The 14,641-nt window shown below is 42.6% G+C and overlaps 1 protein-coding gene across 6 annotated transcripts in view; it reads right to left on the minus strand.

The window, feature by feature from the left end:
* LOC124622253 (mediator of RNA polymerase II transcription subunit 25) overlaps positions 1-14,641 on the minus strand; it is a 156,257-nt gene that overhangs the window by 58,380 nt on the left and 83,236 nt on the right. For all 6 annotated transcript variants that reach the window (XM_047147912.1, XM_047147913.1, XM_047147916.1 and 3 more), the window contains 2 exons: positions 11,713-11,875; positions 396-587 (listed from right to left, as the gene is read on the minus strand). In XM_047147912.1, coding sequence (XP_047003868.1) covers positions 396-587; positions 11,713-11,875 — 355 coding nt within the window. The remainder of the gene's footprint in view (positions 1-395; positions 588-11,712; positions 11,876-14,641) is intronic.

The raw sequence follows: 14,641 nt of genomic DNA on the forward strand, positions 1-14,641 counted from the left end.
GTATACAGAATAACCAAATTTTAAGTAGTGCAGGTTTAAGTACAATCCAGCATATATAAGCATTTCAAGGTAACAGCATCTACCTATAAGCTCCCATGTATTTTAATGAGTTCTACTGGTGTATACTGCCATATATCACTGTGGAACAATGCATGTGTCTGTATTAGTTGCAACTAGTCTATATCCCCGAAACATCTCCTCCTCATTGGGATTCATGGAACATGAAGAATCAGTGTGTGTGTGTGTGTGTGTGTGTGTGTGTGTGTGTGTGCGTACTTGTATGTGTGTGTCTGTGATCCTCTAGCAATCATTAAAAAAACAGTCATAAAATACAATTCCGTTTTCCCATTCTTTCTGTTACAAAGTCATCAATATATGATGAAAGAAAAACATACCTGTCCCTGCCTTATTAGTGCCTGGCTTGACTTTGATTGCTGTATGACACGACGGAGACGATCCACAAATGTTGTCTGATCATTAGGGATAAACCCTAGGTATGCACGCTTCTCTGCTGTGTACAGGAGGATAAGTACTTTGATGTCACAAGCTGATGTTGGTGACATGCTCGTGAAATGAACACAGCCTGCCTGAAACACCATAAAGTTTACAACACTATGTGTACCACATATATATTAGCTACATTGTTATGTTTTTAAGGAAATGTGTTAGGTACACTTTTTGAACTTGATCTATGTAAATGTTGCTTCTGATGCTTCCATGTGGGACAGAGCATGAGGCGTAATTTTTAATATGAGACTGGTCAACATGAGAAAAAAAATAAAAACAGAAAAGTGATGCACGCGGTGACCACAATATGAAACTTTTAAACAATGCATTTGCTGTCAGGAAGACGTAGATTGAAAATACCAAGCAGTAATGGAAATTAGTACCAGAATTGGGAAAAAGAGAGATGTCATTCCAATCCATAGGTCGAGAATGACAGGAATCAGGTGATGGTATACTAGCAGAGGTTAAAATATAGCTAGTAATATAGTAGTATAAAGTTACACTTTAAGTAGTTGAAGGATACAAATTGATATATGGTAACTCACAGAACCACAACCCACTCTGGTGGGCAAAGAAAGGTGTCACTAATGCCAGCCAGTCGCCAATACAACTCATCTATTTTTCCACCTCTGCTGTTGATGGGTGGTGGGTGGTGGGGATCGACTACTCAAAAGAGGCACCACTGCAAATGTGTCACGTAGAATGTCAGTGCAGGGGTCCTCCTAGTGCCACCTGTGCCAGGCTTCACTATGTCCGTCTATTTATGTGGCTGCTGCTAGCCAGCTGCTCAGCCCTTTTTGTCTTTGCTCGTGCTACTGCGCATGGATTGTTCTTTGAATACAAAATTATTGCTGTTATACTAAATTACTCTTGTGGTTTGTTCTTTAGGACTGTATACTATGTTTGTGACATTTGTATTGAACTTGAACTGTAAAATATATCAGTCAACTTGTGTGGTGCACTATTATTTATGCTATGAGTTAAAAAGTAAGTACCAAAGAGGATGGGATGCTATTATTTGTGTGGTCCCAGACAAGGAAGTACGGCAAATTAGCCCGACAATTTGACGACCTCACCTTGGATGGTGGGGATTTTAAGGTCACACAAAACTGACAACCTGAAATTGCCACTTATCCAATTCCAAAGTCAGGGCAACTATTCATCACTCTCTCACGTGGGCAGTATTTTTAAAAAATTGACCGGGCTAAAAGTTACTTGCAGCTGCCCCTTGATCAAGAATCACAGAAGACATTGGTTGTCAACACGCCACATGGTTTTAATGTTTGGTTTTCGGCATGGCACTTTCTCAATAGTTCCTCAAACAATTGCTTACAGATGTTCTAGACTGCATTAATTATTTAGATGATGTTGTTGTCACTGGGGCCACAAATGAGGAACATTTACAGAATCTGTTCTCACACAAGCCTTACTCTCCATGCCTTGCCTCACCACTTTCCAGCTGTGGAACCAGTTGGCAGTGGCTGCTGATGTCTCTGAATGGGACTTGGACACTGTATTAGCACATTGCAATGTCAACATCTCTGAACAGCCTATGCTTTCAAAATGCTCAATGCCACCCAGCAGAAGTATTCCCATAAGGGCAAGGTAGCACTTGCAATCTTTTTGCATTAAAAAAGTCCCACATTTTTCTCTATGTAGCCAAGTTCCACTTAATCACTGATCATAAGCCTTCGATAACACACTTTGACTCGGCTGCTAAGCCTCCTGATCAAGTGACCCATTGGTTCCAGCTATCAGCTCTTTTTCTCTGCAGATGTAATTATGATATGCAATTCTGAAATACCACACAGCACACAAATGTTGATGCCCTTCGCACCATCCAATGGGCCCTGATCCAGTGTTCAGACAAGATGAGGCCCTTTGTTTCTACTTAGATAATGAGGGCAGCAAACTGTGGACTACTTTCTCATCAATGGATCATGAATCACTGGTACCTTGGGAAAGGGTACAATATTGCAGGGATGGCCAGATTAGGTACCCAGTCACGACTTTAACCCCCTATAGAACTATTTTCACCTCTGTCATAGGCTCAGTCTTGTGGACTGCATCTTATGATACGAAGACAAAAACCCTCCACAAGTGGTTCTTACACAACCCCATCAGCCAGATGTCCTGCATCTCCTGAATCATTTAGGGTGTGTGTCATACCAAGATGCTTCCCAGGCTCTATGTCTTGCAGCCTTGGGAGAGGATTCATCTTGATTTTGCCAGCCCTTTTCTGGACGCCATTTGGTTGATAGTCACTGACACTTACTCCCAGTTTTCCTATATTGTTAACCACTGCTCCACCGTTGTTAAGGTCATCATTAAGGCACCATATACAACAATAAACCTATTATAGAGGTGAAAACATTGCTGTTGGGGGGGGGGGGGGGGGAGGGGGGTTAGAGTTCCAATTGGGTAACTGATCCGGCCATCCCTGCAGGATGATGTGCTTTCTGCAGTACTGTACCCATGCTCTTCCCCATAGGAGGCCTTCCCTGCACAGCTGGGTCAGATAATGGGCCCCAGTTCTGAGAACAGCTTTTTGCCACCAAAATGGCATTCAACACATCATGTCACCAGCTTTCCCACCCCCAATCCAATCAGGAAGCTGAGAGATTTGTTTGCACTTTCAAATCCATATGAGAAAATATGTTGACCATTCGCTTACAAATGATGTTCTAGCCCTTTTTGCAAGTTCATACAGGGGTACACTGATGGACAAAAGGAAGGGGTGGGGGTGTAGAATCTGGCAGAGCTCTTTCATGGCCACCAGCTGCGCACACTCCTAAATTTCCAGCTGCTGAGACAAGTTACACTGCCCACTTCACCATCTCCAGACTTTACGGCAGGCACCCGAGTGTGAGTGCGGGGTTCTGAGCATCAGGACAAATGGATTCTGACAGTCATTTGAAGCTAATGAGTCACTGTGTGTTCATCTTGAACACAGATAAAAGGACAGTAACCAGTCATCAAAAGCAACTCCACCTGCGGCAGGTGGTCAACCATCTTCATCCCCAGTCACACTCCAGGATGCTCCTCGCGACAATGCCATGTGTCATTTCTCTCCTTCTCCATCTCCTTCTATTCCCACTTGAGCTCTGGAGTCTTCCCTTCCTCCTTATCTGCAGTCTAGTACATCACCCTGTGCACTCATCACTCTCCTTTCCTCAGTCATCTGTCGAGGACCAGACACCGGAGGAGCCACAGCAGGTGGTGCCACCAGACTGTCCCGAGCAGCATCTCCAACTGGGGCACCCCAAACGTTTGGAGCCATACATGGAAATGGAGTGGCATCCAGCACCCTTCTCATCATCGCCATGACCCAGGTACTGGCAGCAAGTGGGCTCCTTCCGGCCACACGCCCCTGTGCTGGAAAACCGGGAGCTGGTCCAGCCTGCATGCCCCCCTGACACTTCCACAGACATCACTCTTGTCTGGCATGCCCATCGGCATAAGTAATGAATCTGGAAAGACGGCGTCAGTCGTCGAGCAGCCGCACGTGCAGCAGCATTGAGATAGATCAGTTATGCTGCGTTGTTTTAGGAGGAGTAGGCGTTCGCATCTTACAGTTTTTAAAGCAATAGACAACATTTCTATTGCTACCAATAATTACATAGGCACCCAAGTCATCTTGCATGGGCCATCAGTGTTTTGCGGTGCAGTTTTCAACTTTACTCTCGCTAACAAGGTTACGAATGAACATGGTAATGGCTCGGTCACCGTTGCTCTTGTACATGGACCAGAAGTCGATAAAGTAAAAGGGCTAGATAATTTCAACGCACGTGATGTCATAGCTTATCGGACATTTCAGATTTGTGAAGTTTACAACAGAGATAAGGGTTCATCATATTACATGTCGACTATGCCTTTGGTTCTAAGGACCAGGAATCATCGTAAAATAAATGAATCGGAATCTGTCTCAGTGTGGGTGAAACGTGTTCTGGGAACAGCTTTTTGCCACTTTTTACAAACAAAATGGCATTCAACACATCATGTCACCAGCTTTCCCATCCCCAATCCAATCAGGAAGCTCTTTTGACAACTGTAAAAAGATTGCACTCGTTCGTAAGTGTGTAAGGCACTTATTGCAAGAAGACTGTCATGTAACTGTGTATGCAGTTTCAGAAGAACTTAATTTGAATGAAAGTTAGTGCTACCAGTACGACCCTCACACAAACAGTCAAAGTGCTGAAGGGCAGATTCCTTGGTCACCAGCCTCGCAACAGGTCAAATGACAACCTTCAAGAACAAAGCGAATGTTGATCGCAATCTTTCATAGTGAAGGAGTAGTCCACCATGAGTATGCACCTCCAGGTCAAACAGTGAACCAAACTCTTTACAATGAAGTCTTGAAGTCTGCGACAAGCAATTAAATGTCACCAAACTAATTTGCGCTTTCTCAGAACTGGTTACTGTATGACAATGCAATACCCTATACTGCTTTCTTTATCTTTTACTAAGTATCTGGCCAGATATTCTGTTACTAACATCCCATATCTGCCATACTCACCCGACCTCACGCATTGTGATTTGTTTTGTTTCCGCGAGTGAAAAGGCAACTGAAAGCAAAGCTTCATCAAGATATCACAGACATTCAATTGGCTGTGACAAATCAGCTTACAAGCATGACAGTTGAATATTTTCCTGCTTGCTTCCAAGACCTAAAGGAATGTTGGCAAATGAGTATAGACAGCCAGGGGGACTACTTTGAGGAGGAGCTAGGATCATTAATTGGTAAGTGCAATTCTCTAGTTTAAAAAAAAAAAAAGGAGAGAGAGAGAGAAAACTGTTCTGGAACTTCTCTGATAAAGGGAGTACATGAATCAAACTAGAAACTAGAGCAGCTCCTCAAAAATATTAAAATACTCATTCCAGTTAAACTCACAATGGTTATTTAAAATCTGTTTTGGAGAGCACTTTCTGTTGTTCCAGACCAAATTTTAAATGAATAGTGTGTGTTTAATAAAAATGAGCATTTTAACATCTCTTAGGAGCTGCTCTAGTGATCTGATACTTTGACATTGTATGTTAAACATGTAATGCATTGATATGCTGAAACAAGTCATTCAGGTGTTTCCTTGTGGGAAAGAAGATGGTAAAACTGTGTCCTTGTGGCCCTTCCGAGCTCGTCAACAACACATCAGTAATCAAGAATGACAATAAGACAGCATGACCGAAGAAAGTGACCCCTGCTAACTGCAATGAACACAGCGGTGGTGATATGTTCCCTCTCTGTCCTTCACTTTTTTTTTTTTGTTCACCTACAAGGGTCATTCAATAATTAAAGAGACAAATTGGTCTGGAGAAAAAAGCGTTTATTTTTACAAAACAATACTTTTTCTACTTTTCAACACAATCTCCTTGAACATTTATGCATTTGTTCCAACAGGCTACAAGCTTTTTTATTCCGGCTGCAAAGAACTCTTTATCTTGATGTTTGAACCAATTTCCCACAAACTTTTTCATGTCCTCATTGTCCTGGAACTTCTTCCCACATAATGCCTCCTTCAGTACACCAATCAAATGGAAATCACTAGGTGCTAAATCACGACTGTAAGGGGGATGAGGCAGTACTTCCCAGACCATTTTGTCAATAGTTTCACAGGTTGGTTGAGCAATATGAGGACGTGTCTTGTCTTGCTGGAGAATCACACCTTTCCTCTGAGATCCGGGACATCTCTCTCTCTCTTGGTTGGCTTCACCTAGTTTAAAAGCAAATCCGAGTAGTACTGGATGTTCATTGTACGCTGCTCTTTGAGGTAATCACAAAAAACTGGACCTTCAGCATCCCAAAACACCGTCAACATGGCTTTTCCTGCTGATGCTTGGGTTTTGAATTTTTTCTTGACAGGTGAGTTGGTGTGCTTCCACTCCACGCTTTGTCTTTTTGATTCTTGCTCAGAACAGTGAACCCAAGTTTCATCACAAGTTAAAATTTTGTTGAGGAAGTGTTATCTCCTCTTTCATAACGTTCCTTTAACTCTGTGTACATTCCCAACCTTGTTTCCTTGTGTAGTTTTGTCAACTCCTTTTCGACCCATCTTGCACATGTTTTGTGGTACTTCAGCTGGTATAGATAATGTTACGAACTGTACCGGTACTAACTTGAACCTTAACAAGTATCATTTCCACAGTCACACAGTGGTAGGCACAAATAATGTCATCAATTCGACTTTCAAGTGAGGCAGTTGAAACTGCAACTGGTCGGTCAGAACAGTGTTCATCAGTCACTGAGCCGTGACCATTTTTTAACTGCTCTGAAAAATTTGCACATTTCATACAACCTTCACCATAAACTTTAGACATTCTACAGTATATATTCACTGGTTTCTCACCTTCAGCAAGTAAAAAACGAATAACAGAACGTTGTTCAACTAATTTGGATGTTTCAAGCAGACTTGCCATCTTGAAATGTAATTTTGAGGTTATAAACAAAACAATGTTGATACATTAGCTGATCAGGGCTCGTCCCAGTGATGCCAACTTAAAATGATAAAAGTACCAAACTTGCCCTACCAACAGTTTTTCCCCACACCAATTTGTCTCTTTGATTATCGAATGATCCTTGTATTTCATAATCTCCTGATGTACAATGAACTTAGCAACATTGCAACATCTCCTTTTTGTCCTTTTGCATCTTGCATTTTATTTGTTAAATTACTTCATAATTTACTGATGTGCACCTTTCTATTATGCACAAACAGCCTGATCATTAGAATAACTGTTTTATCTTCTCATCTACTTTTCCCATATTTTACTATTATTAGCTGTGGAACACTTTCACTACCCTAACTTAAACTGCCAAGATTCTTTTCCTAGTGTTTTCTGTTTTAATGCGTTAATTTAATTGTGTAATTGAATATAATAGAGGGAAACACTCCATGTGGGAAAAATATATCTAAAAACAAAGATGATGTAACTTACCAAACGAAAGTGTTGGTATGTTGATAGAGACACTAACAAACACTAACACACACACACAAAATTCAAGCTTTCGCAACCCACGGTTGCTTCATCAGGAAAGAGGGAAGGAGAGGGAAAGACGAAAGGATGTGGGTTTTAAGGGAGAGGGTAAGGAGTCATTCAAATCCCGGGAGCGGAAAGACTTACCTTAGGGGGAAAAAGGGACAGGTGTACACTCGCACACACACACATATCCATTCGCACGTATACACACACAAGCAGACATATGTAAAGGCAAAGAGTTTGGGCAGAGATGTCAGTCGAGGTGGAAGTACAGAGGGAAAGATGATGTTGAATGACAGGTGAGGTATGGGCGGCGGCAACTTGAAATTAGCGGAGGTTGAGGCCTGGTGGGTAACGGGAAGAGAGGATATATTGAAGGGCAAGTTCCCATCTCCGGAGTTCTGATAGGTTGGTGTTAGTGGGGAGTATCCAGATAACCCGGACGGCGTAACACTGTGCCAAGATGTGCTGGTCGTGCACCAAGGCATGTTTAGCCACAGGGTGATCCTCATTACCAACAAACACTGTCTGCCTGTGTCCGTTCATGCAAATGGACAGTTTGTGTGTGTGTTTGTGTTTGTTAGTGTCTCTATTAACATACCAACACTTTCGTTTGGTAAGTTACATCATCTTTGTTTTTAGATATAATTATGTAATTGAGCATACAGCATGCCTTCTAGCAGGTGTCCACCTATGTCTATCTCAAAGAGCAGCACCATAGAACACACAGTAGTTTAAATGACTCAGTACATGGCTGTATACTCTGTGATGAGATATTCTCAGCCACATTTTTCCTTTTTATATTTACTGTAAGTAAATGGAAGTTCTTACGAACAATATTTTTCTGGGTATTTAGATTTGAAGATGACTGTTGGCATAAACGAAACCTGTCATATCATTGTATAAATTTGCAATTTAGACAATTAAAACAATTTTATGTGGACAATGAAGATAACTATTGGTCATATTTGGCCTTGTCAAGTCTTACAATAATACTAAACGATGTAAAATCCATGTTGGAATATAACAATATCATGAAAAGGACACTTGCTATTCACCATATAGTGGATATGCTGAGTTGCAAATAGGCACAACAAAAAGACTGTCATAACATAAGTTTTCACCATCAAGGCCTTTGTCGAAAATAGACACCCCCCCCCCCCCCCCCACACACACACAGAGTGACTGCAGTCTCTGGCAGCTGAAGCCACACTGCAGCAGCAGTGCATGGTTGTAGTGGCAATTGGGTGGGGGTAAGGAGGAGGTTGGTGCAGGGAGGGGGAGGACTAGCAGGATAGGGATAGTGGACAGTGAAGTGCTGCTACCAAGCATGCAAACATGAGGTGGAGAGGATAGGGCAGCTAGGTGCAGTTGGGAGGTTAAACGGAGGGCAGGCGAAAGTTGAGGGGAGGTGGGGGGTTGTGGAAAAGGGGAGAAGTAAAAAGACTGGGCGTATTGGTGGAATAAGGGCATTGTAGTGCTGGTATGGGAACAAGGAAGAAGCTGGATGGATGAGAAAAATGACTATCGAAGGTAGAGGCCGGGAAGGTTATGGGAATGTAGGATATATTGTACGGAGAATTCCCATCTGTGCAATTTAGAATAGCTGGTGTTGGTGGGATCCATATGGTACAGGCTGTGAAGCAGTCACTGAAATGAAGGATGTCATATTTGGCAGCTTGCTCAGCCACAGAGTGGTCCACTTGTTTCTTGGCCACAGTTTGTCAGTGGCCATTCATGCAGACAGACAGCTTGTTGGTTGTCATTGACGCACGGAATGCAGCACAGTGGCTGCAGCTTAGGCTTGTAGATCACATGACTGGTTTCACAGGTAGGCCTGCCTTTGATGGGATAGGTGATGTTTGTGACCAGACTGGAATAGGTGGTTGTAGAAGGATGTGTGCGACAGGTCTTGCAGCTGGGTCTACTACAGGGATATGAGCCATGAGGTAAGGGGTAAGGGGTTGGGAGCAGAGGTTGTGTAGGGATGGACTAGTATACTGAGTAGGTTCAGTGAACAGCGGAATACCCCTGTGGGAGGTGTGGGAAGGATAGTGGGCAGGACATTTCTCATTCCAGGGCATGACGAGAGGTAGTCGAGACTGAGTGTAAAAGGTAATTCAGTTGCTCCAGTCTTCACTGGTACTGAGTTACGTAGGGAATGCTGCTGTGTGGCTGGACGGTGGGACTTTGGGAGGTTGTGGAAGACTGTAAAGATAAGCTAAGAACAAGTTTGGGAGGATATTTACGGTCTGTGAAGGCCTCAGTGAGACCCTCGGTATATTTCCAGAGGGATTCCTCATCACTGCAGATGCAATGACCACAGGTGACTAGGGACTTCTTGGCATGGAATGGGTGGCAGCTGCCGAAGTGGAGGTATTGCATGTGGGTAGTACGTTTGAGATGGACAGAGGTACTGATGTAGCCATCTCTGTGGTAGAGGTCAACATCTAGGAAGGTGGTTTGTTGAGTTGAGTAGAACCAGGTGAAGAAAATGGGGGGAGAAGCTGTTGAGGTTCTGGAATAATGTGGATAGGGTGTCCTCACCCTTGACCAGATCAGAAAGATGTCATGAATGAATATGAACCAGGTGAGTGGTTTAGGATTTTGGGTTTTAGGAAAGTTTCCTCTAGATGGACCATGAATAGGCTGCCATAGGATGGTGCCACACAGGTGCCCAAAGCCATGTCCCAGATTTGTTTATAGGTAATGCCTTCAAAGGAGAAGTAAATGTGGGTGAGGAAATAGTTGGTCATGGCGATCAGGAAGGAAGTTGTTGGTTTGGAATCCATTAGACGTTTAGAAAGGTAGTGTTCAACAGCAGTAAGGCCATGGGCATTAGGGATGTTAGTGTAAAGGGAGGTGGCATCAATAGTGACGAACAGTGGACCTTGTGGTAAAGGGGACAGGAACTGTGGGGAGTCGGTGGAGGAAATGGGTGGTATCTTTTGTATAAGGGAGTAGGTTCTGGGTAGTAGGCTGAAGGTGTTGGTCTACAAGAGCAAAGATTCTCTCAGTGGGGGCACAGTAACCGACCACAATGGGGTGTCTTGGGTGGTTGGGTTTATGGGCTTTAGGAAGCACACAGAAGGTACGAGTGTGGGGAGTGGTAGAGGTGAGCAGAGAGATGGACTCCGGGGAGAGGTTCTGCGATGGGCCTAAGGACTTGAGGAGAGACTGGAGACATTGCTGGATTTCTGGATTGAGGTCACTGGCAAGGTTTGCAGAGGGATGTATCTGACAGCTGGTGGAATCCCCCACCCCTACCCTGCTATCCCACCCCTTCCTCACCTTAGCTTTCTCCTTACCCCCACGCAGTTGCCAATCCCATTGCTCGCAATGTGGTTTCAGCTGCCAGAGGCTGCAGTCTGTGTGTGTGTGTGTGTGTGTGTGTGTGTGTGTGTGTGTGTGTGTGTGTGTGCGCGCGCGCACGTGTATGCCGTCTATTTTTTACAAAGGCCTTGATGGCTGAAAGCTTATATCGTGACAGTCTTTTTGTTGTGCCTATCTGTGATCCAGCATCTCTGCTATATGGTGAGTAGCAACTTTCCTTTTCGTAATTTTCTTATAATAATACTAACATATTACAGAAGGAAAGCAAAACATTGGATGACAAAGGTGTAACACAGAGTAACAAGAGAAATCAGTGGGGAAAAAAGAAAAAAAACCTTGGAATTAAATTAATTGTGATAACATATTTTCATATTAAAACATTGTAATCAAAAATACTGTCATAAAATGGCATCGAGTTCCTGCAATATGGGACAATGTGCCCTTGTAGAGCCTCAGCATTTCTATTATTTTTATCCACTACCTGTACCTATTAAAATACCTGATAATTTAATGAAAGTCTGTTACTACTCACTGTAAAGATGACACGCTGAGTTGCAGCGAGGCAAGGCAAAAAGACATATCAGCTTCTGGCCAAAGCCTTCTTTGAAACACACACACACACACACACACACACACACACACACACACACACACACGACTCCCATCCTTGGCCACTTCAGTCAAGTGTGTGTGATGTGTGCTTGCTTGCAGAATGTATGTGTGTTTTTCTTTTTTGAAGAAGACTTTGGCCAAAATCTCATATATAACAGACATTTAGTTGTGCCTGTTGGCAACTCAACATGTCACAAGTAAATAGTTCCAAACTTTTTTTACAAAAATGACTACTAACGACAATCAAATACTACTCTGTAAAGTAAGTAATATGAACTAATGACTTACAAATCCAGAACTCATAACTTTGGTCAGTGATTCAAGAGCTTCACAGTTCTGTGGATGGAAGAGAACAGACTTCGAATTTTTCAGGTAAATTCCACCAATATTTCCTATCAGTTGTTTTGGCATCAGCTGCATTATAAGTTTCTGTGGCCATGAGTCGGCTTTCCTGCAAGAAAAATATATTAGCTGTAAGCATCAAATTTGTGTTACTAAGATTTCCTTATAAATAGAGTAAAATCTCACTGCATCACTCTCACATCACACTAGACACTTGCTTTTCTTTTCCTGAGTTCTGAATCATTTTTTTAGTATGTGAACTTCTTACGTCAATTGTTAAAAGCACTGCAATTATGGTGCAAAACATTTTTGAATCCCTCATGCTGAATATTTTAAAATAGTGCCAACAAATATTTTGGATTACATTGGATTGTAAGACACAATGGAAGAGCTTGGGAGGGATCAATGAACATCACTGCCAGAAATGACTTATTGTAGTTTTTCACATACAGTGGTATATTAATGTACAGCTCTCAGGTTTCCAGTTGGGTCAGTTCATCTAAATGGTGTGACATTTCGTTAAGCGTCACTCTCATGTCTTCCGTCAACATCACTTCCCCAGATGACAATGGGAGTGTCACTCAGTGAAATACTGCACAATTTTGACAAGTAATATGAACTAATGACTTACAAATTCAGAACTCACAACTTTGGTCAGTGATTCAAGAGCTTCACAGTTCTGTGGATGGAAGAGAACAGACTTTGAACTAAGAGACTTGATACTTGGAACGCATTTATAACCTGAAAATAATATTCCTATCACCTGCAACTTCGTGTTCGTAAACAATAAAAACAAGATAAAGTAAATATACAGGCTGTGTATTTGTTCAGACATATTGTCAAGCACTGGCATGACAATCAAGAATGGAAGAACAGAGAGGGCTGTGAGATGATATCAGCCAATAGTACGCTGATAGACTCCTCCCTAGGACACCACCGAGATAGAAGCAGCATCTAGCCCAAGAGAATAGAAGTGCCCCATGTTGAAGCAGAGCCAACTTACAAATGCTACAGCAGTGACTCAGAACCTGTATTGATTCACCTGTATTACGAATTGCATATACTGAAGAGCTTGCTTAGGTTTGTCTGTCGCTCCTTGCCTGCGACACGTCTATATCTCAAGTTAAATATTGTAATCATTTGCTTTTGTAATAAACTCCACTAATACAACTTGCTTGGTTGTTGCCTAGAGTTCTGAGACAGCAGCTTTCCTTAGACGAGTGGGCAGAACACAACATTGGCGATGACGTGTACCACGAACCACGAGCCAACGGCCACCACTGCTTCCCTGTTTTGACTTTTTGAGGGCTATTGTTTTGCTAGCGCTTCAATTCCCTCTTCTCTTTTCTTTGCAGGGGTGTTTACTTGGTTTAACAGGCTCTTATCGTGTTTTGTTAATCAGTGTTTTCAGGGGAGAGTTGCAGAAGTTTTCCTTGCTTTTGTACTTATTTTTCTTGCTTGCCTTGTCTGTTTATTACATTTGTCTCTTCCAACATGCCCACCCCACCTATCTCACCCCTGCTCAGATGCCACAGCAGCAAGCGATAGTTGCAACACAGCTAATGCAGATGTTTCAGTTCAGACACAGCAAATATCCTCACTGCTAAACACGGTACAGCAGCTCCTGGTGAACCAAACTACTAATGCAGCACAAGCAACACCTATAGCAGCTAACTGCTATACCACCTTTTCGCAAGTTTCATGAACAAGGAGAGGAATGGCTCGAGTGGTTGCAACGGTTTGAAGCCCATGTACTCGCTCACAACGTATAGGTACTGTGAAGTTGCATCATTTACTGTCCACAGTAGGAAGTACAGTGTTCCGCCTCATTCAAAAACTCTTTCCTAACGCCACTCTGAGTGAACTTTCGTATGATCAAGTTGTGGATTCACTAACTAACTATTATGACCAACAAGTGAATGTGGTAGTGGCTAGGAACCAATACTTGAATTGCAAGGAACAGCCAGAACAAACTTATCATGAGTGGGTAACAGATTTGCAGGGTATGACGATGAGGAAATGCAAATTCAAAAGTGCTTGGGGTGCTTTATATTCAGATGTTATGTTGCGTGATGCGATTGTGTACAGTGTAACTGATGTCAAACTCCAAGAACAGATTTTGAAACAGTTTGATCCATCATTTCAGCGAGTAGTGTAAATACTAGATCAGTACGATTCAGGTGCCCGGTCGGCCGACAAATTTGAGCAGCCAGCAATTTGTCAGGTTGAGTCGAACCTTGCTAGTGATCGACCCAATCAACAGTTTGTGTGTGCCACGCCGTATAGACAATTTTCCACACCGCATAAGCAACTTGCTAAACAGGTGGCTACACAGGCAAACAGAATTAAGTAATGCCCTCGGTGTTATTCATAGCACAAACACCAAGACTGCCCCTCCCGAAAGCACCCTTGTGGCAAGAAAGGACATGTACAACCATCTGTTTGTAACAAAACAAACATAAGAATTTGGCTCACTCACAAAAACCCTAGTCACAACGCTCATGTAATTAATGCAGTGTATTCAAAGTCTGTAACAGGAATTAGCAAAACTAGCTAGCGAAGAGTTTCTTCAGTGCTACACCAGTTCAACAAACTTTTTGTTCGCTTGCATATTAGTGAAAAACGCATGAAATTTCAGTTGGACGCGGTGTCTCTGTTAAATTGCTGAATCATAAAACATATGAAATGTTAGGCTCCCCACGTGTGTCTAAAACTAGCATGCACCTGAAGGCTTATAATGGACAAGACATTCCCATTCTCGGAAAATGTACTTTGCCTGTCATGTATCGCTCGCATATGCGAACAGTGACTTTTACGGTGCTACAATTACACAATTGTGTGACCATATTTGGTCTTCATTCATTTGATCTGTTTG

Source organism: Schistocerca americana, chromosome 7 (genome assembly GCF_021461395.2).
Source record: "Schistocerca americana isolate TAMUIC-IGC-003095 chromosome 7, iqSchAmer2.1, whole genome shotgun sequence".
NCBI lineage: Eukaryota > Metazoa > Arthropoda > Insecta > Orthoptera > Acrididae > Schistocerca > Schistocerca americana.